The 26,819-nt window shown below is 29.4% G+C and overlaps 2 protein-coding genes and 1 pseudogene across 3 annotated transcripts; all 3 read right to left on the bottom strand.

Annotated features, from left to right (window-relative positions):
- Positions 1-626: 626 nt before the first annotated feature.
- On the bottom strand, positions 627-4,318 carry LOC106400002 (annotated as a pseudogene).
- Positions 4,319-5,866: 1,548 nt separating this feature from the next.
- On the bottom strand, positions 5,867-7,455 carry LOC106402075 (60S ribosomal protein L24-2). Of its 2 annotated transcripts, XM_013842718.3 has the most exons (5): positions 7,325-7,455; positions 6,848-6,923; positions 6,663-6,764; positions 6,414-6,562; positions 5,867-6,315 (listed from the first exon to the last, which is right to left on the bottom strand). In XM_013842718.3, the coding sequence occupies exons 1-5, from the start codon at positions 7,333-7,335 to the stop codon at positions 6,165-6,167; spliced, it is 489 nt and encodes a 162-aa protein (XP_013698172.1). In that variant the 5' UTR covers positions 7,336-7,455; the 3' UTR covers positions 5,867-6,164. The 2 variants fall into 2 exon arrangements, with proteins under 2 accessions (XP_013698172.1, XP_013698173.1); XM_013842719.2 differs by lacking the exon at positions 7,325-7,455 and having other exon boundaries at positions 6,848-6,934.
- Positions 7,456-23,363: 15,908 nt separating this feature from the next.
- Positions 23,364-25,845, bottom strand: LOC111198911 (beta-galactosidase 15-like). The gene is made up of 2 exons (XM_048778007.1): positions 25,286-25,845; positions 23,364-24,141 (listed from the first exon to the last, which is right to left on the bottom strand). The coding sequence occupies exons 1-2, from the start codon at positions 25,646-25,648 to the stop codon at positions 24,028-24,030; spliced, it is 477 nt and encodes a 158-aa protein (XP_048633964.1). The 5' UTR covers positions 25,649-25,845; the 3' UTR covers positions 23,364-24,027.
- Between the last annotated feature and the right edge of the window lie 974 nt (positions 25,846-26,819).

Below are 26,819 nucleotides of genomic sequence, written 5' to 3'. Positions count from 1 at the left end.
GTCGAATAATTCAAGTTTGTTTTTCGTTGTTAAACCAATATATTTTATATCATAACATGGGGACAAAACTTGGGTTCACCCCATAAGGTGAATTTTATAATTCATCCCACTTCTTTACACTAATTAGACTGGCACATACGATTAATGAAAAAAATATTAAATTTAGAAAAAAAGAAAAAGAAATATAGCTTTAAAAAAGGAACTAACGTTGTTAAGCTATGCTGCCGTTAACAGTTTTGATCTGATTTTTTCTTCTTAATCTATCGGCGTTTTCTTCTTCTTTCCAAAAACTCCTAAATATTTTTTCAGTTAACTTACAGGTTTGAGATACGTCATCACTCAATTAACATAATTAATCTCAAGTTTAATTATGGTTTGTTATATATATCTCTTGATCATATTAGGGAGATTGAGTCAATTAGGTTTTATTGCTTTATTTTGATCGTGACAAAAAATCGATGACTAATGATTATACATCATATTGTACCCATGCCCATTTTTATTCAAGTTTAGCAAAACTCCAAGATTCTCTCTAATAATTGGACCAATATATCTTGAAGTATCTAAAATTGTTAAAGTTGGTCCAAAAGAATACTATAAAAGGTTTTTTCAAAAAAAAAAAAAGAATACTATAAAAGGATTAACGGAAACAGAACAAGGACAGACAAGCCAGAGAATAATTTGGCTGAACTAGGAATGGGCCGAATGGCCAAGAAAGCATCAACCATCATTTGACCAAGCCGGACCTGAGAAGATGTTGTCAGATGCAAACCGTCCGGTTCAAGAGGTAAACCCATTGCATCAACACAATTCACGTTCTCAAGATCTGTCTCCAGTTGTGCTTTCCTTACCACGTCAAGATATGGTCCTGCGCCTGTAGCAAGAGCCACCTTTTTGTTGTTTATTGTCCAAACCATCAGAAAAAACATAAAATATATTAGAAGAATGCCTTGTTCGGAAACTCGCTAGGCGCTACGCGTGCGGTGCACCCGGGCCTAGCGATTTATCGAAAAAGCGGGAAAAAATCGGGGAGTACGCGGGGAAGAATTTTTTGTATTTTTATACGTATACTGCTCCATTTATACGTATATTACCAATTTTTATGTATAATACATGTTTTTTTACAAACAAAATATATGTTTATGTAAAAAAATTGTTACGTGTTAATGTATTCATGTTGTCATGTTGTGGGTTCATGTTTTGCTTTCGTTCATCAGTTTGTTGTATATATAAGATGTATCAAAATCTCTTCCATTCATGGTGAATGAAACAAAACCTTCAATTCTTCTCTCGCAACTGATTAATTTCCTTGATATGCATTATAAATGTTGCATATTAAAACGAAACGAGGAAGTTTAGAGGTTGTCTTCTCTTTCACATTTCTTTATTGATAAACTCACACAGATTATAAAGTAAAGTTCTTAAATTTATAAGACATCATTAAAACTGTATTTTTCTAAAGCAATATTACTCGATTTTACAGAAAAAAAGAATTAGCCTCTCACTTCACATAACCACCACCATCATCATCATCATCATCATCATCATCATCATCATCATCAACACAAACCATTGTAACAAGGTCAAGCCTTGTCGACTCCGCCTAGCTAAAACGCCAGACATCAAGCTCTAATTCATTCAACAAACCCAAAGACAACCCATTTGTCCTCATAATGAGCTTTCATCTCTTCTCCGTCTCCACCGTCCGTCTCGACCACGAATCTCAAACAATTTTCCACTGTAATTTTTGCTTCAGACTTTAATAGACGCTCAAGAACGTGGTAGTCCACGTCCGCCTAATGGCCGAGTTTTAACTTTTACGTATTCCACGCTTCTTACTCGGCCTTCCGTATAATTCAACCGAAGAGGCCCAACTCGCCACGTCCACCACCCGAATCACGTTTAATCGGCCGCTTAATCGCCAACTCGGCCGATTTTTTGAACAAGGGAAGAATGTATTAAATTTATTGGGATTCCAACTTATAATAATTGTCAAGCTTTTCGGTCCGAACAAAATAATCGTTTATATATGATGAAAAATTGATATTGTTTTTATCGCAGATTAAAAATTTCTCTATGGAGTTGAACCAAAAATTTTTTTTATCTATAAAAAAAAAAGTGTTCGATGTGAGATTTTCTTTTTCTATCGAGATAATTGTTTTTTAGCCATTAATCTGGACATAATTTATCTTATTTTTCTGAAATCATGTTTTTGTTTTCAGTTTATCGATGGAATTGAATTTTCTTCAGGCCATCAATTAGTACTAATCAAATCATGTCTAGTCTACTCTAATCAACATACCTGAACAATAGGAAGATTTGGATGTTGTAAATCACTTCGAAGATCACTGAAAAACTTGACTAGTCTCCTTTTATAATCCGAAGCATCCACCATATCCACTGTATCCGACTCACCTTGGTACCACAAAACCGCTTGGTACGAGCCACCTCCACTAGCCACTGCTGCTTTGGCCCTTTTCACTGTCTCCTCGTAAAGAAACTCACCCTTTTGCCATTGGCTTAGTTTAGTCCCACCCTAGCAGCCCCGGGACCGGGACGGGGACCGGAAACTGGGACGGGAGCGGGGACGGGAAACGTCAAACTTAAAACTTGTAGATACGGGTACGTCATAGAAACGGCGACTATATTATAAGAAAATATAAAAATATCCATAAGTCTGAAACATAAGTTTTAACAGAAGCAAGAAGAAGGTAAAGAAAATGCTTACGTGTTTTGTTGCTTGTGATATAAACAACAAAGAGACAAGAAGGGAAGGAAAGTGCTTATGTGTTCTGTTGCTGATATATCAGCAGAGAGAGAATGGTCGGGACTTTAGTTTCAAAGAGAAAGAAGAAGATGGACGTGCAAGAGACTGAGAGTGGAAGAATCGAAGAGACATAGACTATTACTTTTTTTAATTACAACTTTTGATCTTTTCAAAATTAATAGAATAAACACATTAAACATTTAAAACATATATGGTTTAATTTTTTACACTTTTATAACACAAAAATTCATGGATACGTCTATTTTTTTTTGCAGAAACGTTTCCGGAACGTCTCCTTCTCTGCCCAAGCCCGTACCCGACGATTCTTGACGTCCCGGGTTCACCTCACACATATTGGGGACGTTTCCTATGCGTACCCGAGACGTCCCCGTCCCCCCGACGAACCCGATACGTGAGACGGCACCAAGTTGGAGTACCCGTGCAACCTAGGTCCCACCTACAGAGCAAGGAACCAAACCTACCTTATCAAACCGGTTTACCACCAGGTTTGCGAATGACATTCCCGGTCCAACACCATTAGTCTTGTTAACGTCAATATCAGCATGGAGTGGCTCTTTAGCTTCTTCCCATTCAAGCTTAGCTGTGAGGTGGAGGATTGAAGGGTTTGATCGACACTCGGGAGGAATTACACCGTCCCACACGATGATGTTTTTGGTGGAGTCGTTATAAACGCCGCCTCGACCTGCCATGTTGCTTTGACCGGCCAATATGAAAATGCTGATGTTTCTTGGAATGGTTTGGGAAAGGATTCGTGGTGGAGAAAGAAGAAAAACGATGAAGTAGAAAAAGATCTTGTTCATTGTTTTCGAAATGAGGAGACTAAGATCGAGAGATTCAGATTAAAGACATAGTTGAAGTAAGATGCACAAGAGAATAATGTGTTTTACTTTCTTAGTCTTCTTGTTTTGTCTCTTTCTTAGTACTATTTAGTTGAAAATTCTTGTTTTTCTTTTCAGATTAAGTAAGACTAATTAGTCTGGCTGACTTTATATCTTTTCATGCACAACTTGATCTTATAATATCTCGACTCCTACACATATATGATTTTAAACATTGAATAGTTAATAATAATTGCATAAACTTCTGGGAACAACCGGTTGAAACATTGATTTTGGCTTCCAAATTTTTAAATATATTATACATACGTCCTATAACTGTTGTTAAATATTTTTTGTATTAAGATTAACATCAAAATATTTATTTCACTAATTTCAAATCCAGAGCTGGAGTATAACAATAAACTGTGACATAAAATAAAAATTCATAACATAATGACCTAATCCCACTCAAACCAATAGGAATGATTCTAATGTCAGCAAACCTTAAACCAAAAATTTCATTCAAAAATCATTGTATATTGGAAGTTTTGCTCAAAAAGAAACCAGTATATTGGAATTTTATTAGGATTTTTACTTCGTTCATGATTCTGAAAATCCAACAATGTGAAAATCAAACCCAAAACTAACTAATAAACACTTTGATCATGGGTTTGTAAACTCTTTATCTTTGGCATATATGCTCATCATCTTTTTCTCCTTCGAATTATTTTTCTCATTTAAACACCTAATACTTTGATCAAGTATCTGGCGATCACAAGAGAGTAAAGTCAAGTATCCATTTTTGGGTATGTCAAATTGAATATTTTATCAAATTGGAAAAACGGTTTTCTGGTTTAGTTAATTTAATAAAGTTAAAATTAAATTACTATTTTTAACTTCATTTAGTTTGATTCATATTCTTAGAGCTCTAAATATATTTAACAATTATAATAAAATTTTATATATGTTGTTGAAAAATAAAAATATAATGTTGGCCTCGCATTAATAAACAATTAATAAACATAGCATTTAATATTTTTGAAAATTTATGTACATATATGAATATATATATATATATATATATATATAATAACTAAATCCTATTAATTGGTTAATAACTTGTAATTTGAAGACATTTTATAATCTGTATGCATGAAAATTTAAGTAAAATCTTGTTTAACAATTTTGTATTTTCTTTTTAATTAGGAATCTGATGTGAGAAATCTTGAAATTTTTTTTAATCATTTGATCAAAAATATAATCATACAAAGGTTTACTTAAAAACAAATATCTCAATTATTTTATTTTGTTATTTTTTTAAATTATGTTTAAGATATATATATATATATATATATATATATATAAACCTATATATTTTGAAAATTTATTGATTTTTTCCTTTTTTATTTATGTTGTTTAATTAGGAAAATAAAGTAATAAAAATAAAATTTGTTTTATATAAACAAAATATTTATATTGTATATTTCCGTTTTCTTATTCAGACGGTTTTATAGAAAATGAAAATAAAATTTTCATTAAAAAGGAAATAAAAAAACTGTTAGTAATGAAAAATTTGTATAATTTTTTATTCATTAAGGGTATTCATGTAATTGATTTTGTGAGTAGTAATGTGAGCGTGAAACATATGAAACCAGATTCTCAAATTCTCAAATAATGTTGTAGAGATTTGACAAGAAAAAACTTAATTAGTCTAACTTATAAACCCTAATCCTACCCACCAATTAAATATTGAATCCTAAACTCTAAACCTAATATAATAATATAAAAATTCTTTTTATAACTTTTAACAAGTGTTATTTAGGAAAACTTCCCCATTATATAAAGTTTGAGATAAAATGTTGTTTTAGTGCTATTTGATATTATTTCTCATTTGTTTAATTCATATTATTTTGATTAAATTCAAACAAACTGCATGGCCAATTGGCCACTATCTTGTTTTTTTTTTTGTTTATTGTTTTGTTTTACATGATCGTACAACAAAAAGGAATATAAAGTTTCAAACGACTGCATGGAAAGATGTACTTGAGGTATGGAGGATCATAAATTCAAACAAACTGCATTCCGTAACATTTTGATATCCATTCTCGTGTTCATGTGAATTGCAATCACCATATCCTCCACAACAAATTCAACAAGAAAACAGAGCTGCACTCGTACCAAGAGTGCAGATACAATTGAGATCAAGAAGTTAAGGTGAGATCTGCTCTTCTTATACATCCAGGATGAAAGAGATTGCGCATACGGAAACGTTATTGTAGTACTTATTCAAAATCAGTGCCTATAGACAAATCACAATGATAAGTTTTGAGCAAACATACACCCTCGTTTAGACAGATGAGGAGACTTTTAGTGAAATGAAGTTTATAAGGCACCAAAATTCTCAAGTCTGAGATTAAGAAAGTTGCAAAAGGTAAAAGAAGACAAACGGCAATAACAAAAGTTTTACGTTCTGCAGAATATTCGGAGTTCAACATTAACTAACAAAAGTATCCCCACTAGCAGAGAACAGAGAGTGAGAAGAAATGGTTTTGGGCTCTTCAGCGTTTGCCACCACCACCTCCCAACTTAGGACCACCCTTTGCAGCAGCCTTGGGGATCTTAGCCTGAATCTTCTGTTGCTTTGAGGCAAATTCAGCTTTCTTTGCCTTCTTCTCATCCTTGGTCTTCTTGATTCTCTCCTTGATATCACTGTAGAGACAATCACAAATTCACACTCATCTGTACTCTTTATTTGAAATCTAAGAAGTTGTTATAACTGAATGAATCGAGAGATTGATAAGACTGACCGAAGAGCAGCTTCTCTAGCAGCGTCACGAACTTCAGGCTTCTCAGCTCTCTTCTTCTGAATCACCTCCAAGGTAGCACCAACAATAGACCTTGAGTAGGGCTTCTTGGTAGCACGTCTCCTCTTCTTAACAGCTTCTTGAGCTGCGTCCTATAAAGACCATAATTTTCAAAACAAGGCCACTGTAATAATCCAAGGCATATGGACTTTATCAAAAACTATATAACCAAACTAATGATTATTTTGGTACCTTCTTGTGCTGCTTCCTGTACATGGTAGTCCATGCGAGCTTGGAAGGTTTCAGTTTATTATGAAAGTAGTGCTTGCACTTAGAGTTGATGAACAAGAACACCTTATGAAACAGCAACAGATATACAAGAGATTAGAGACTGTAAACATCAATATGACCAGCTATAAAAGATGATTAATAAATACCTGAGAGTCAGATCGGATGAATCTGATACCCCTTCCTGGGTAAATTTTGTGGCCACTGAAACGACAAAGCTCCGTCCTGCATCCCATAGATAGCCAAAGAATGAGACACACAGCTTAGGTTTAAAAAATCTAAAACTAACATGCTAGAAATGAGTCACCCAGTACCAAACTGAGACCACTAACATATGTTTCGAGACTCAAACAATGCAACTCATTACAGGAACATCAGAGAGACATGGTAGCAGAACCAGATCTATTTACAGATCAACATAATCACACCATCCTCGTTCATAAACCCATCAAAGTACCCAAATTTTTTACTACAAAACTAACATTCCATTTTTACTAAATGCGAAGAGATGCAAACGATAAACATTCCATTTTTTACTAAATCTAACGCTACGATAATGAAATAACGAATCAATTAGATGAAAAAACAAGGCACAGATCAAGAGAGAACTGAGAGATTTGATTTACTTGAGAACCATGGTTGCTGTTGCTGCTGCTCCTCTTCTCCCTCCTTCTCAAGCTGCGGCCGAAACCCTAGTTCAATCGTTTTGTTTATATAAGAAGCTACGACGAGATTGCAACAGACATTTTCGTGTCTATATAGTAATTTTATTAGCCCACACTTTAAAGCCCATTGTTTTTTTCGGCCCATTGTTTTTTACTGACAGCAGCTTCTCCTCAATAACCCTAATTCAATCAACAAAGTATTACACCCTGGATCGCATTTTGACTTATTAATAACACAATCAATACTATTTTACCTTATCTTACACTTTTCTTTACTAACATTGCATGTTTCATTAATGTCAATCAAGTAATATTAATAACACATCTATATTAGGTCATTTTTTTTCGGACCCAGCCCACATCAGATCTCTCTTGGGGCAGATTAAGAAATCAGATCCAATTCTCACATTTTTTTTCTTTAGACCATTGAATCCAAGTTCAAATATTTTTTTTTTCAAATATTCTTAATTTTTTTTTCTTTTCTTAATATAATTTAAGCATTCATAAAAAAAAATTGATTTTTTCATTGAAAAGTTTAAATCTTTATTAAAAGTATATAATTTTTTTTATTAAAATATTAACCACATAATAAAATTAATTTATCAGAGTTATACCAACTTAATTCATTAAAAAGAAATAAAGTTTAATTTTTAAAGATAAATAGTCATTTAAAATGAAATACCATAAATAAAGATAAAAAGTTTATGTCTTTTATAAAATAAAACACAAATATATGAAAATATGATATTTACTAAATATTTATCAATTGAAAGAAAAAAAACAAATCCGCGTTTTCAAAACGCGGATCAAAATCTAGTAAGTCACTTATGTCTACTGACTACTAAGACACTTTTTGCCAACCAAACCCTGAACTATCATATATTTAGTTAGCTTTTTATTACAACAAAATCATATCCCAACTAATGGGACCCACTATCTTTTTTTTTTTGTCAAAACACCCACTATCTTCTCTCATTTCTTAGTTTTCCTAAAATCTTGTTCTTCATTTTTTTTCACAGATTTAACTTTTCAAAAATAATTGCTTCCCAAATTATGTTTTTGTTTAATTGAATACATGTTAATGAGGAGAAGAAGAAGGGGAAAAGAACATGGAGGTGGTTCGAGGCTAGTCGAGTTGGAGAGACTCGATCCGAAGCTCTTACCAGGTCAGGTGAAGCTCGTGACGGGGGCTATATTTTGATCAGACGAGGAGCTTGAGGCGAACAATTCGGCCGGAGAGTCATCGTATAACGTAGTGGAGATGATGCGGTGGATTTGGCCGAAGAGTAAGCCATCGACGTCACCGGGAACATCATCAGACTCGATTCTCCTTCCCGGCGTCGTGACCTTGTGTCTCGCCGACGGATGGATCCGTTGCGAGCAACTCAAGAACATCAATGGCTAATTTTGACTTTTTTGCACGTTCGGTCCTTTATGTTTTGTATAATTTCGTACCTGACTCCTTACTATTTAAATATACAGATATATGATATATCATCTATTAGACTTATTAACATCTAACTTCTTGATTGTTCATCCCAGCTCGTCCTAATTACATAAATGTCTCTTCATTTTTGATTTCTCGCCAAATTAACTGATGTACATGTGTGTCGATGTACATACATATCGATGTACATGTGGATGAAACATATAAATATGTACATATAAATACAGATGAAACATCATATGTATTGCACAAATTGTCACAATTTGTACAGTGTACAAATGAATCGGTGTACGTATAATTTTCTATGAATCATTGTACATGTAGGCAATCAAATATGCGTGTACACATTAATAACATATTACCGTTTAAATATTAAAATGTGCAAATATATATCAGATGTACAACTTAAATTGTGTACATGTGAATTATTACACATGTACGCTATGTACATAGCGTAATGTACATATAGATATACAAATGTATCACAATTCTGAAGTTCATAACAAAACTATACATATATTCTTATGCAGTTTGTCAGTACAATTCAAAACTTTGTCAGTATATATTTGATTATTTTATCTATACATATACAATGTTTTTTGTTGTTATTATATAATTTTTTTCCGATAGACTTGATAATTTTTTATTAAAAATTGTGGAACTAAACTATAATTAATATATTATAGGTTGATAGAATTGGATATTAAACAAATTATGACACAAAAATATTTTTTCCACCGAACACATTCTTGAAAAAATGAACAGTACTATTTTCACAGTTGAATTATTTTAATCTTTACCTTCTATAAGGTTTTTGAAAGGTTTCAGATCAACCATCGAATTGTAACATGCCATTTTAATGCTTTTAATCATATGCTTAATGAAAACTTACATTTTTTTTAATTTAAAGTCATTTTAAAAAATTCAAAATATAACATATAACAAAATATAACATATAAGGTTTCCTCATTTTTGAAATGTAAAGTCGTTTAAAATAAAAATAAAATATAACATACAAAGTTTCCTCATTTTAATTTAAAGTCATTTTAAAAAATTGAAAATATAACATATAAGAAAAAATTCTAATTTTTTTATTATATGATTAATGTGATTGTTTAATTTTTTTAATAATATAAAATTAAACAAAAATGAAGAAGGGTGCAAAAATTGTTATCAAATCTTTATTATTCATAGTCATTAATTGTCATATATATGTTATCATATTAAGTAATTTCGTAGCTTTTATTTAAGGAAAAAATATACGCTTCTTATATTTTAGTCAATATAATGTTTCCTAGTAATTGGGTTTGGACCAACATTTTTTCAATTGATTCTTAAATTGCTACGTAAGCTAAATTGACATCTTAATTAAATGACACCTAAGCATGGTCTCTTTTTAATTAATACAAACTTAAAGTTATAATTTTTTTAATGATTCTCAATTAATATATATGAGATTAGATTTGTTAAGCCGCACTTTATGACCCATTATAATGACCCATAGTTTCAATTGACTATAGGTGAGGTACTTGATCTAGAAGTTTGATAGAATTTGAAAGAATTATAGATTTCATTAAATTGTATTGTTATTCAATTGTGTATTCCATCTACTATGACACGTCCCCGTGCTTGCGCAGAGTTATTGACTTTTTTTTCTTTACCATAAGTTGTCAAGGAGTTGTTGTAGTTTGTTAAGTTGTTATTGAAACTGTGCAACATGTGTGAGTAGAATTGTATATCACGTGTTTATTTTTTGGTAAACCGTAGGTCACTTTGTGTGGGTAAAACTGATTACATTGGGGCGATCTTAAGAATTTGTTATTTCTAGTGTTCAAATAGCTTATCCCAAAAATACGATTATATGTTTGTTGTTTCTCTGAAATTGTTTACACTTTTTTTTATTAGTAGTTTTATATGTGTTATGGTTAGTTCACTGTTTTGGTGTTTCTTTTTGGTGCGAAGAAAGTTATTTTAAAGTTCATTGTAGAGTTAGTAATTGAAATTGCATCCACTATACTTTTTTTTTTAAATAAAAGATTGAAATGTCTTTATTTTAAAGTGTTTTTATTTTAGGCTGTAATTTTCATTTTTTAATCGAGAGAGTATAAAGAATCTTGTTTACATGACCAATGTTTATGAATTATTCACGTTAAACTTGACTGATTTATAAAGTTGGGGACAACAGTAAACAAGTAAAAACACTTCAACGCTCCTTTTATTATTTAAAGTCATAATAATTCTAACACTAGTAAAAATAGTTTACAGCAAATCAAAAAGACAACCAAAGTTCAAAGTAGAGTAAACATGTGGAAATAGACAATTGAAATGAAACAAAAGCTAACTGGGGTTGACGGTTAGATGGCCTTGCGACTTGCAACAATCACTCACAGGCAGGGGCTTTTGCGTTTGTTCTCGTCAGCTGCAGAACCTGGCAGACTTGCTTCACCAACTACCAGTGAAATCTTTGGCGCATCACCCATGTTGCTGGCGCCTGGCAAGTTCTGTTGCTTCATCTTTTAGGAGTGATTTAATAAGAGCTACGGGTTTCAAGGCTTGTTTGAGGAACTATATATACTGAGGCCATGATCTGTGATGATTAAAGAAGAACATATTTTGCATAACATGAAATGCATCAGCTGTATTCATAACTCGACAAGAGAACTTCCACTTGTCACATAAGCTTTGAAAACAGCATTTGCTTGTCAAAGCAGCATCTCTCATCACTTCTTTTCATAAGGGACATTTTAGTTTAGGAGGAAGTTCCCCAACATAACGTATTGTTGACGGTAATCCTTCCATTTCTTCTCAAATGCATCCCTGAATTTTGTTAAATTGATACAAAACATTCAATATTATGTAAAATAAAGTAGCATAGACTTGGGGGATACCAGTAGGTGGTTTGATCCTCTTAACATGATTAAAAAGAAATTTTGAAATGTAGAAAAGAGCAGGCGAACCCTTATTAAATTAGTATCATATTAGTCAAAAAAATGAAATTAGTATCTATCGTAACACAGTCCCAAGCAACACGGAGTTGATTAATTGTACTGTAGTACATATTACTGAAAAGAGGAAATGATATGCAAGATCAGAAAATTCAAACCTGTAACAGCAGCCTACACAAATATATTTCGCTGAATAATCGATTTTCAAAACATGCCGGTTCAAATGCAAGTTTTCTTTGACCATACCATCTACGCAGAATATGCTCTTCTCTCTGTCGTGCTCTTATACTCCCTCATTCATATACTGCTCCTTCACTTTCTTCAGTTCTTGCCATTGGGAATTGTAAACTATAATAGAATATGTTATATTATTGTGTTGTGTTTAATAAGAGAATACAATATGCATATATATAGTGGTAACATTAACATAATGCTAACACTAGATAATACTAACTTTCCTAAACAATAAATGTAAATATGCTAGAATATCTTGAGAGTAACTTGTTATTCAAATCTTTCCTTTTAGTCTTGATGGTTTTCATGGGTTTCACGGGCTTCACAATCTTGGTCCGTAAGATACACATCTTACGGTCCACATATCTCTAATACTCCCCCGCACGACAAACGTGGGATGCAACACGCAAATCTGCAATCACAAAGCAGACCACGTATGTCGTGGACACTATGTCAAGGAAAACAAATCAGTAGGTTCCTCTGGGAATAAACTTCAACTTAGACAACGAGGGATGAAAACTTCAGCTCTTCTTTGGTCTTGACAAGGGAATACATCCCGTAGACGCAACTGCAGCTCCAAAAACAATCGTTCTTAACTTGGACAGTCCATAATTGGACTAAAATTGACCAAAAAACATGAGTGTTCTACTAGAACTCCCCCGTAATGGTTAAACTATAACCAATAAAATCTCAAACTATGAGAAAACAAGAAGACATATACTTTGAGAAATTCTAAACTATAGAAAATCTCTAACAAAAAAAAACCCACGTGAAACCACAAACTCATAAACCCACTAAAACTTTTGATAATTCTTGCATTCAGCCGTCTAAACCATAACTATTGCACGTAACTAATTAGAAATAGAAAACAAAACCTAGTAACTTTACTAAACCCCAATGACTCACACCCACGTACGTTACCACGCCGTCTTCATCGTCCGTATCATCACCATCTTTTTCAACATCGCCAACACCAACGATGATCATCATCATCAAAGCTTAAAACTTATAATGCGGAAGCTTTAGTTTTGATCCCTAAGAATCAAATGCTCTGATACCATGTAAAGTATAATAGATTATGTTATATTATTGTGTTGTGTTTAATAAGAGAATACAATATGCATATATATAGTGGTAACATTAACATAATGCTAACACTAGATAATGCTAACTTTCCTAAACAATAAATGTAAATATGCTAGAATATCTTGAGAGTAACTTGTTCTTCAAGTCTTTTCTTTTAGTCTTGATGGTCTTCATGGATTTCACGGGCTTCACAATCTTGGTCCGTAAGATACACATCTTATGGCCCACATATCTCTAATAGGAATTAGTCGCGGTGTCTATTGCTTCAAATGAGCAACCACAATGATGAAACGACCTCCAAGGAGGCAAAGGTAAAGAGTCACAAATAAGGTGGAGAAGTTCGCTGAGTCATAAATGACAGAAGTAGTGGCCATAGAAACTTTCATCAGATCTTCGACGCTGGTGTAGCTCTTACGCCTAATGTCCATCTTGCCTTTAAATCGGTCATCTTGTAGTCTTAACAGTCACAAGTTGAGGAAAAAAAAGATTTTTGATTCATGAAGCACACACTTCCTTATTTACAGAACCAAAAAGAGTAAAGCGCTGAGCAATATTATTACCAACCTGATCTTCCAAATTCTCTGTTTAAGAACAAATTTTAAAAAAGTGATTATTTTGAAACGTGAATTACAAACTTGGTTTTATAGATGGTACAGAAATAAACGAAAGCGCGATACTAAGATTTATATGTATTTAGTAGAGACGGAGGTGATGGAACAAAGAAGCCAAAGGAGGAACCTTGATCATGGGTTTGCCTATGATTTGCATGTGCGCTTGCGTATGAGTCCAGAGGAAGTGATGATTCCAATGACCCGGCTCCAGTTGGATTGAGTTATGGCGCCAATCGAGCAGCATTCACTGTTTCGGCGTAATCTCCGGTTAGACTGTCGCTGGGAGAAAGAAAAAAAGAAGTTTATGAGTGACATTGAGATCATAATAATCAAGATGCTTCTTCTCTGATGGACTATCTGAATCCTTTGGAATATGAAAGGATTTTACATTGGCTTTAGATATTTAATTAATGATATTTAAGTGGACATTATTTAATATTAATTTTGTTTTTAAGTCCAAGTTTAGAGTTCGTTAAGGAAGTTGTAGGATCCACGAATAAATAAAAGGGGAACTGGACTGTATATCAAACAAATTATAATTCATTCTATGTCTAAATACCTCAATACACCAATACACCATGTATATTTTATATAATAATGCTAATATGCCTCCTACACAACCGGTCAAACCTGTAAGAAAAAAAAAAACTAAATTAATAATACTTACCTAACACACATACATCGTGGCCTTTGGAGAATCACATACCTTATAGAACGTGAGTAGTTTCTTTTCTATTTTTGATCCACTGTATAACCACCAAAACCATTTCTGGAGTAGCTTTGCCTAGGAGATGCCCATCTGCAAAGGCTCGCTTGGCTACTGATGGGAAGCTTTGCGCATATGAAATCTATGGAGTCGCTGACAACATAAACGGTACCGATGTGAGGTTCGTCAACTCTTCCTTCAATCGCCCCAATCTCTTTGGTTTACTAGGCGGTTACATACTATTCCCACGGATGTCACCAGTTACACATATTTTTATCGCTGTGAATGTCCTAGAATTGATCAGAGAAGATAGTTTTTTGTAACATTGTGTTCTATTCTATTATATGCGTATGGAATAGAAATTAAAACAATATATATTATGAATGTTCTATTCATGTTATATAATGCGAAAGTCTGTTACTATATTTATTTATCATGTATTGTTCCATTTGACGATTAATAAAGAATGTATTATTTTGTTCACCAATATGTACTATACTATTTATTTTGTTCCTTTCTATTTGGGTTTAGGGTTTATATTTGAGTTTAAGGTTTAGTAATTAAGATTTAAGGTTTAATATTTGGAAGGCGAGGTTGAGGTTTCAGTTTAGTGAACCTATCATGTATCGTTCCATTTGACGATTAGTAAATAATGTTATATTTTGTTCATTAATGTACTGTAGAACCTAAAATCTACACTAAGTATTTGATAGTGATCGAAAGTTTGATTTAGGGCATATAAAAGATGTAGGCAACAAGATCTTTAGAATACAACGATGTTAACAGTTTCCAGTAGGTAAAAATGAACTTTATTGATGAATAGGATCGAATACAATAAGTTGAACTAGATCGAATTACACAAGTGAGATCGATAAAGGAAAGGATCGAAGAACGGGAGAAAACAAGGTTGATGTATGTGTGTAGCTCTCTCTAGAGTTTTCAACCTGCCTTCCTCCGTGTTCCTCGTCCTTCTTTTATAGTAAGTCGATCCTGTGATGTTCGTAACGGCTCCGAGATCTCCGTCTCTTTTTCTGCGATCTCCGTGACCTCGGCGAGACCTCTTCAAACTCGATTATTTGGTGTGGGCTTCAGCTCCCTAAGGCCCATGTCTTTGGTCGCGGCCCGTTAAGGTATTGCCCAAAATTGGGTCCAACATGTACTATACTATATATTTTGTTCTATTCTATATGGATTTTAGGGTTTATACTTGGGTTTAGGGTTTAGGATTTAGTGATTAGGATTTACGATTTAATATTTGAAAGATAGGGGTTGAGGTTTGAGTTTAGTGATAGCAGTTTAGGGTTTAATATTCAAAAGTTAGGTCTGGAATTAGCATTTAAGAGTTGAGTGTTGGATTAGAGTCATATTCTATTCAAAAGTTAGGTCTGAGTTTAGTTTAATATTACAGAATATTATATACACTGTTTTCAAATTATGATAATTGGGTTTAGGGTTGATAATTAGGATTTTATTTGGGTTTAGTATTTTAAAGTTTGGTTTGGGTTTAGTATTTAAAAGTTGTGCATTGGGTTGATATGAAATGCATTCTTTATATCTATTCATTTTTATGTCATTCAGTCACATGGTTATTGTTTATATTTGGATTAGGATTTATGAATTATGATTTAGTTTTCAGTGTTTAGGAGTTGGGATCGTGTTTAGTATTTAAGGATTAGGGATGTGGTTTTAGTCCTTCTATACTACTTCGTGTGATATGGAATATAACATTCAGTGCATACATATGTGGTTAATAAATATGTAACGTGGATGTCTCTTTTTTCTCCACTCATGAACATATATTATTTACTATAATACTAGCCATAGTTTTTTTTGTCTAGGTCATCTCACATTCTTCCCTTGCACTTGCTACTTGTATGAAGAAGGATTAAAACCGGATCAAAAGAGACACAATTGTTAGTTACCTAATTATGTCAAAATTAGTGACATGCACTTAATTATCTTCCCAAACTTAGCTATTTTACAAATTCACCCTAAATAAAAACGATGATGTGGAAAGTCTTAAAGAAGATTAGAAACTCTCCTATTATAATATAGACTAAACTTTAACCAGCGTAACCATGCGGATATTTGTTTTCATTTTAATACATATATATTTATCTTATATAAGTAATGGTATATAGTTTTATTGTTAATTATATATTTAAATATTTATAATAACTATTTTAAATACAATAATTTTATATTTTACAAATTGTAATTTAATTAATTGTTACAAACCATCACATCAATATGTCACGTTTCATTATATATATATATATATATATATATGTATATATATCTTAATAGATTTTTTAATTAAACAAATTAATATATGCCTGAAACAACATATTTGAATATTATTTTATACTTAACTTATGCTAATTTTTAATCTACGTTTCAAAGTGATATATTATTTTGTAGAATTTTTTTATATATATTCATTTTAAATAATATATAATTATGTATATAAAAGTTTGAGATATGTTTATTTTTATGCATGTATTATATAGTGTACTAGTATTAACCCGTTCCACTAACATATCATACTTTTGTATCATAAAGGTTTTATATTTATAAAAATAAAATATATTAAGTTATCTTTTTAATAACTTATCAACGTCTACAATCACATTTCCTCGCGGAAACCTTCTCGACACACTCTCGGTAAAAGCTCTCGAACGTAAGTTTCAAAGAGAGACGAACCCCAGAACCAAAAAACAAACAGTCCAACTCGACGGATGGCCGAGCTGGACAGAATGCGCGACTAGCCTATAGTAATTTTTTTTAATATGATATATTATGATTAACAATATATATTACTTTACATGACTAAAAGGAAATGATTTGTGAGAAAGACTGACATATTGTAGATAAATATTTTTAATATTTTCAAGATGATTTAATAGTAAAATAAATAGAAAATGACTAAATTGTACCAAATAAAAAAAGATCTAAACATCTTTAAAATGAGGCAAATATATTTGAGAACATTAAAAAGATATGGTTCTAGTAGTATAGATATAAAAATAAATTTAAGAGATTTTATAGGGATGGTTCATTTTTAAAAATATCACACATAAAAACAAGTTGTGACTTCTATTTTAATAGAATAGACTAGATTTCGATCCGCGCAACAGCGTGAGTTTTTGTTTCTATTTATTTTTATATAAACATTTTGTTTTCAATTCTAAATTGGTATATATTATAATATCTATGTGTCTATCAATTTTAAAACCTAATAAGTTTACGGTATATTTTTTCATTGAATAGATATTTTTAAACTTTTACATTTATTTGTATTTTCTTATATATATATATATATATATATTTGGATTATTATTTCATTATTAAAATCATAACTATATATATAAATATTAGTAAAATATTGTTTTATTATTATATTCAAAGATATTGTAACATTTCACAAATTTAAAAAGTTTTAAAAAAATTAAACTTTTTGCTTCATAGATTTAAATTATCGAGTAAATAATTAAACATTTAGTTTTTGTTTAATTTTTTAAAATAAACTATATAGTTTAAAATTTATTTTCATTGGTTTAAGGTAGTAAAGATTAATCATAATATGATTTTTGTTATTTAAAAAAAATCTTTATAATTTTAAAAGTTAACATCGATAAATATTTAAATATTTAATATATGGATGTATAGTGTTACAACATTAAATTATAGCTATTTAATTTATATTATCTAATAAATTCAATGGATCATCTATTGTTTAAATCTAATTATTGATAGCACAAAAAAAATTTCTGGTAGGCTAAAAATTTAAATGATAAGATTATATATTAAATGTAACATGACTTTATAGAAATAAGTCTATTAGTTCTATTTATAAAAAAATCACACATGAATCAAGGTTGTGACTTCTGTTTTAATATATAAAATTCTTTCAAATTCTTGTGTTATTGAATTAAATATTTTTAATTAATTTTAAGTTACTTTAAATTTTATTGTTATTCAATATTTGGTAGCTATTATAATAAGGCCATTTCAAAATAATTTAATAAAAAGTATATTGTAAAAATGTAAAAAAGAATTGCATTTATGAATCTATTTCTATGCTTTTAATTTGTATGTAACTCTTTATCATGTTCACATATAGAGTTGTAACCTATGCCTCTCTACGTTGTCACATATCTGATTAACATTTCTTTTTAATTTATTTCAGAATTATGTCGGGTGGGGGGGGGGGGGGGGGGGGGGGGATATACTTGCAGAAATAGTTGGACATGCAAGTTATTGTAGTCGAAAAAGAGAAATACTATAAAATGTGTTAATTATATGTAACTTTGATTATGGGGTTACATATGTTCTTAGTAGATGGAAAGGTTAAAGCGCATGATTCAAGAGTATTATACAATGCTTTAACTAGAAGAATAAACAATTTTCAAGTACCAGAAGGTAAAATTTTTACAATTTATTTATAAGAACATGTTGAAGCATTGTTTATCATTTAAAATTTCAGGTAAATTCTATCTAGTCGATTATGAATTTGCGTACCAAATAAGTTTTTTCCATTTCATCGTATTCGAACTGTCAACAAGAATTATTGGCCAAAGGCGTGATCCTAACACTGCATCTAAATTGTTTAATCTTCGTTATGCTAGTTTGAGAAATGTGATCAAGAGATATTTGGAATGTTTCAATCAAGATTAGCAATTTTTCAATTTGCATTTCTTTTTTTGTCATCAGTATAAACGGACTCGATTAAGACTCTTCTAACCAAACATGGGGTTTTTGTCTATGAACACAAAGTGAACCGGTTGAGTGAGAGCACCACATGTAAGATAATCCGCCCTTGTGTTCTGAGTCCTAGGTATATGTTTAATCTCAAAAGTGTGGAAACTTTCCTGGATCTGTCGTATTTCTTTAAGGTAGGAGGTCATTCTTCTAATTTTGAAACCATTTTCACCAATTGAGAACAATCAGTCGCATAATTTACACGGAATTGTCACATATTTTTTATTTCTAAAATTAATTTCTAAGTTTTATTTTAAAATTTATTATTTATTTATAATTTTACTTATTTTAACTTTTTTTTTACTTTTTTAAAACAAAAATTAAACATTTGTTGTACACTCTATGTTAATTTTTCGTAAATATTACATCGATTTTACGTGTACATCGATGTTGATTTCTCGTAAATGTTTGCGAGGAGTATAGGAGGAAGTTCACGTTAATTCGTCGTAAACATGTACGAGAAATTAACATCGACTACCTAGTAAAATTGTCGTAAAGTTTACACCTTTTGAACAATGACTTAACTTCAAAATTTTACGTGAATTTTATAACAAAATATTATGAGTCATTTACGTGGAACAGTTTCCTTGTTGGTTAAGGATGACTTCACGACAAAACATTGTGTCTCGACGAAACATTTTCATCGTAAATTTTACGGGATTTTACGACGATTGATCCGCTATGACGGACAATTTATATTGATTTTGATAACATTTTTAATTAACACTCGATTTATGAAGAATTCACAACGATATACGTAGCCGTAAAGGAAATCTTTTTTTTTAGTGGGAACTTATCTTGGCACTATGATTTGAGGTTTAAGTGGCTAATCGATAAAACTTAATATACTTAGGGGCCCCTACAATTTTAAATTTTGTGGGGTGAGGAGAGGGAACTAAAGCCAATGTCTTTTTCATTATACCATAGGCACGGTCAGAGCCATAAAACAAAGGCTTTAGGCGCCAAAAATTATTAGTAGGGGCGCCAAACTAAGGTAAAAGGCCGTGTAGTGTAGTGGCTTTGAGATGTTGCTATTGTCTTTCACGTTGGTGGTTCAAAGCTCTTCATCCTCTTTTTTTTTTTTTTTTTTTCTTCTTGATAATGATGACTATGAAATGAACCGTGAATACGTGATGGAACATCATTTTCCATCACCACTTGTAAAATAATTAATAGTTTCTTCCTTTTTCAATCATACTAGTTTCTTTTATTATATTAAGGAAAAAAGTTTCTTAGCTACACGAAGTTTACACTAATATGGTGAAAACCATCCAATATATGAAAATATGTCACCAACTACACGAAGTTTATGTTAATATATGTCACATGTACGAAGTAAATAATAATATGGTGGCAACATCACAATCGAGTTTAATTGATTTTAAGCTAAGTTAATGGGCTCAATTCGTAATTTACTAAACTTAATAAACTTAGTGATTTTTCAAGTTTAGTAAACTTAGTAATTTAATAAACTTTAACTAAAAAATAATAATTTATTATACTTAATAAATTTATTAAACTTAATAAACTTAATAATTTAATAAACTTAATAAATTTAAACTTAATAAAATTAATGGTTTATTAAGTTTAATAAACTTAATTGATTTTATTAATAAACTTAGTAATTTAATAAAGTTTAACTTAATAAACTTAATAATTTATTATACTTAATAAATTATTTAACTTAATAATTTATTATACTTAATAAATTATTAAACTTAATAAACTTAAACTTAATAAACTTAATAAATTTATTAAACTTAACAAACTTAATAAATTTATTAAACTTAATAAATTTAATAAACTTAATAAATCATTAAGTTTATTAAGTTTAATAAATTACAGATTGACCTCATTAACTTGATTTAAAATCAATTAAACCCGATTGTGATGTTGCCACCATATTATTATTTACTTCGTACATATGACATGTATTAACATAAACTTCGTGTAGTTGTTGACACATTCTCATACACCGGATTGTTTCCACCATATAATAGTAAACTTCTTGTAGCTATGAAACTTTTTTCCTTTAATAAACTTAATTGATTTTGTTAATAAACTTAATAATTTATTAAACTTACTTAATAAACTTAATAAATTTATTAAACTTATAAAAATTAATAAATTTATTAAAATTATAAAAATTAATAAATTTATTAAACTTATAAAAATTAATAATTTATTAATAAACTTAATCATTTAACAAACTTAATAAACTTAATAAATTTATTAAGTTTAATAAATTTATTAAGTTTATTAAGTTTAATAAATTTATTAAGTTTAAGTTTATTAAGTTTATTAAATTATTAAGTTTATTATGTTTAATAATTTATTAAGTGTAATAAATTATTAAGTTTATTAAGTTAAAGATTATTAAATTACTAAGTTTATTAATAAAATCAATTAAGTTTATTAAACTTAATAAACCATTAATTTTATTAAGTTTAAATTTATTAAGTTTATTAAATTATTAAGTTTATTAAGTTTAATAAATTTATTAAGTATAATAAATTATTATTTTTTTTAGTTAAAGTTTATTAAATTACTAAGCTTATTAATAAAATCAATTAAGTTTATTAAACTTGAAAAATCATTAAGTTTATTAAGTTTAGTAAATTACAGATTGACTCCATTAACTTAGCTTAAAATCAATTAAACCCGATTGTGATGTTGCCACCATATTATTATTTACTTCGTACATGTGACATGTATTAACATAAACTTCGTGTAGTTGTTGATACATTTTCATATATTGGATGGTCTCCACCATATTAGTGTAAACTTCGTGTAGCTAGGAAACTTTTTTCCTTATATTAAATATGATGTATAAGATAAATATTAAACACGACCCTAATTAATAATTCATTATACGCTTTATGTTTTATGTTTTAATTCTTTTCAATTGTATTTTATTCTAAAGCTACGTTCACATTTGGTGATGACTGAAATGGTTGTGTTTCCCACCTCTATATATGCCTTCTTCTCTATTTTTTCTTATTGGTTTTCATACTTTTTTCATAATCTATTTTAAGAATTTCTTGAAATCTGAATAAATATAACATTATTAGAAGTTAGATATGTTTTCTGGAATTCAGTAAAAATTCAATATAATTTTATAAATGAAAATATTTTTAAATCTGTTTTAGTCTTATGAATAAAATTCATTTTATGGAATTTGATTACCTAAAAAGAATGTTGACAAAAACCTACAAAAACGATTGAAGTATTAGAATTTTTCAAAAATAACGAATGATTTTTGTCCAAACAAAAAAATTGCTTGTATGGAATGTTTTTTCCCAAAATTTTAACTCTTTAAAATTATATCGTTCGTGAATGATTAACGGATTTTATAAATAATATATTGATATTTATGAACTACATTTTCTCGAAAATAAGTTTTAATGATAGTTTTCCTTGTTGTGATGATATTTAAAAAAAAAAAAATAGAAGTAAGGGGTAACAATTTTTGCGTCCGCTTTAGGCGCCAGATGAGTCCGGACCGGCACTGGGCACGGCTTTGCCATATCACTAAAACCCGGAAAATAAGTAGCAAATATAATCATCCTCTTTGTTCATAATTGCACTAGTGAGTCCATACACCAGGTTGGTTGATTCCTCATTTGTGCTGATGTATACAAGACTGCTAATGTGAGAGCATCTCCAAAAAGTCACTCTATTTTGAGTTTGTATAACTCTATATTTGAAGTTTAAAATTATTCTCTTCCAAAATCAAAACTTCAAACCTAATTTCAGAATTATTTATATTTTACTCTATGATCTTTATATTTGTCATAATTAATTTAAATCCATTAAAATTTTATAAATATATTATACATATATAAAATATTAAAGCAATGTTAATTAATAAAATCTTACACTAAATATATAAAATTATAAATAAAAATACATAATTAAATATTAAATTACAAGAAAAATACCAAATTATTCCATAAAATTATTTCTCTAATTCTGTATCTTCGGTTACACATAATTTGTTTGGACAATATTTTGGAGGTTCTGGATCAAATTTACCAAACTATTAGTGTTGTTATAAAATTTAATTTTGTGTAATAATTATGTCTTCATGTACTTTTTAAAAATATTTTTTATTAAGGTTCTTTTGTAATATTTTTGTTATCTAATTTTATTTTATGTGTAAAACTTAAATTTATTAAAAAAATTTGAAAGATTTATGAGATATAAAAATTTTAAGGCTTCATCCGATAAACGAGAAAATACTTAAAAATCAAAAATATAATTTGTAATTAATTGTAAAGATCAAAATGTAAATAAAATGATGAAACTTCAAATTTGAAGTTTTTAGTAGTGATAGTTCTCAAAACTGTAAATTTGAAGTTTTAAATTTTCTTTCTTTTTTGAGAGCAAGAACTCTATATTTGAAGTTATAGAGTTTCTTTTGGAGATGCTCTGAAAGACGTCAAAAACATTTGACATTCTTGCTAAAGTAAATACTCAACTTCTTTTTTTATGATGTTACACAACCTTTTGACTTTTTCTGTCACTTATTCATTCTCCTTCAACCAAAAGATACAGTTCTAAAAGTCGCAAAGACTATGTGGTTAAGATCGGCATCAACATCAATCCTTGTTGCAAAATATCAAATAGAACGGTTTAAGTTCTGATTGTTTTTGCTTCCATGTTTTTTACCTTTTGTTATGGAATCAAGACTATAGGTCTTACTTTCTGTGTAATCACGTTTATAAAACCTCAACTTTGATTTCAAAGTGATATTTACATTTTGTTAAAAAATAATAACAAATAGAATAAATAACTTAATCTTTTCGTACATTCATTTAATAATCAATAAGAACCTGATCAGTACAGAGAAAAAAACCATGCAAATAAGAAACTTAAGGTTTTGTACAGGTGACTTGAACAAAGAGTTGAATATCTTTATTGCAGTGACTCGTACCAAACATCTCGTCCGAAACCAAAAGCACACACTTATGTTTTCCAAGACAATTCTGAAAAAATAATATTTCAGAAAAAGATTCACTGACATATTTATAAGATTAACTGAGATACCAGATTTTGATCCGCACTTTAAAAATGCAGAATTTGTATTTCTTTAGAAATTAATTAAAAATAGATATACTAATTTGCTAAATGTATGATTATGTGTTCTAAATTATTTGTCATCTAATAAAAATGTTTGTTTGAGTTAATTAGAAGATATCTATGTATCTATGTTTGTAAAATAGACATAGGCTTTGATACATATAATTTGACAATATTTGTATTTGAGAGCATCAAGAATTCATTTAGTAAAATATCAAAAAGATAGTATCTCTAAATCTATGCTCACTTAGTCACTTATCTATGGATAGCTACCAATGTAAGATGGAAGGCATTTTAGTTGTCTTGAATAAAAATAAAAATGGGACCTAGCCATGAAAAATTATTTTTTCAGAACAGGTGGAAGGCATTTGGATTATTGGTAGAAAAACAATAAATTAGGGTTTATCTGAACCAAAACCAATGTCTGTCAAAAAGTTTTAATTGTAAAGTTGTTATTATTACATACATTCTACTAAATTTCATAGATTCCTACTTTTTAATATTTTATTCAGAAAACTTAGGTTCATGAAAGTAGACATTTGTTTCTCGCACGATTGTTTTTTTTATGTAAATTTTCTTGCACGAATTTGGTTGTGAAAATTGTAGAGGATGTAACCTTCATTTATAAATAAAGCTTTCCCGGCCATAACCCATGACAATGTATACCTTTTCCGAACCGAGTTGTTACCATACTTGAAACTTTTCCTTTTAAAATAAACGTAAATATTAAATAACTAACGAAGACATAATCTATATTATGGAATAAAATCCCGTGTATATCTTGTTTAGTTTAGATATATTCATCCTTGATTTAAATATGAACCAGTTTTGAGTAATTACGGGTTTAATTCCTTTTTAAAAAATAGGTTGCTGGTTTTTGATTGGTTGATTGATTCTATAATTACCATATTAATTAATTTTGTTTTAAAAAGAGAGTTGCATGGTTTTGTAAATAACTCCAACATGCAAAGGCGGAATCATACGAGTGATTCTACTTTAATAGTATAGATATTATTTACTAATCTACAACATATTGATAATTTTGCTAACCTTTTTGACGATCCTCAAGGTATTTGATGCGCCGCAATTTCCGTGTCTATAGTGTTCACACTTACCAGAAGGATTGCCATAATCAGCGAAATTGATATTCCTAACAACATCTTTAGATGTCTTTTCGCAAGAAATATCCATCTGCGGAATTTCGAGATCAGATTCTGCACACCTTATATATTCATTGCCCATGTCTTTGCCATGATATATGGAATTAGAGAGAAAACGTCTTGGGGTACTGTTAGTTTTGCTGCCTTTTGCATCATCAGAAATATCTATATTAGAAGCTAAACCAAACACAAAGGAATAAAACAAAAATACTAGCACGATGTAGCCTCGGTAATGGCAGTGTGAAGTGTCCATTTTGTTGTCCTCTAATCAAAAGTAACAAAAATGTATTAGGGACTACTCATGAATGTAGTTATATGTTTTTAACTTGGATTAGTTAAGTTTTGAAGCGACAAAGTCGTGTGTAGATGTGGCAAAGCAAGTTTCTCTCAGTTTGTAGTCCATTTTTAAATTCTTTCTTTTCTTGGTTTCGTAGTTGATGGAAAAATGATATTGTTTTGACTTTTCTATGATGAGTTAGTAATATATTATTTTGAAAGAAAAAAAATATATTAGGTCCATTTTTTATTTAAGAAATCACATTAAAAAAATCTTATATATTAAAAGAGAAGTCATGACTTCTTTCATGTGTGATTTTTTTTTAATTTGGACCATCAATTAAAAATCTTATTAAATGTATTTTATTAAGACTAATAATACATAGAATCTTTAAAATACTTTAATCATAAAATCTTTTGATATCTTTTTATTTTAAATATAAATATTTTTTTTTAAAATCTAACAAATCTGTTTTAAAAGATTTTTACAAGATTTTCATTTTCGAAATTATATTTAAATATTTTCACTAATTTTGAAATTAGTTTGAAATATTATCCTACATTAATAAATTCAGTAATCGTTTATAAAAAAAAAATCCTGTAATATTTTATATATTATATAATCATAATCAATCATATTAAAAGAAAATTATTATATTGAGATAAATATAATAAAATTGTATTAAATTTATAATTTTTATTTTCGTAAGTATAAAATATTTATGTTCAAAAATAAAATCTAATACGTTGGTAAGATGGATTAACATTAACAAACTATATAACACATGTATAAAAATTAACATGTATTTCTTTAAAGCTTATAATATAAAATCTTTGTAACTACTTTAATCATAATATATTTTCATTTTAAATATAATATATATTTATATATTATATTTTAAAAATTCTAATAAATCTGTTTAAAATATTTTAACAATAATTTAATGTATTTTAAGTTATTGTTTATAAAATGAAAAATAAATAAATTATATCCTATTTTATCTACTTTATAGTCATGATCATGTTAAAATACAATTATTATACTTAAATAAATATGATAAAAGTATATTCAATTGATAAATTTATAAATATTATTTTCATAAATATAAATTATTTATTTTAAAAATATAATATGATGATAGAACGGC

Source organism: Brassica napus, chromosome A4 (assembly GCF_020379485.1).
Source record: "Brassica napus cultivar Da-Ae chromosome A4, Da-Ae, whole genome shotgun sequence".
In the NCBI taxonomy this organism is placed as follows: Eukaryota; Viridiplantae; Streptophyta; class Magnoliopsida; order Brassicales; family Brassicaceae; genus Brassica; species Brassica napus.
This window is presented reverse-complemented; position numbering and strand designations above follow the sequence as displayed.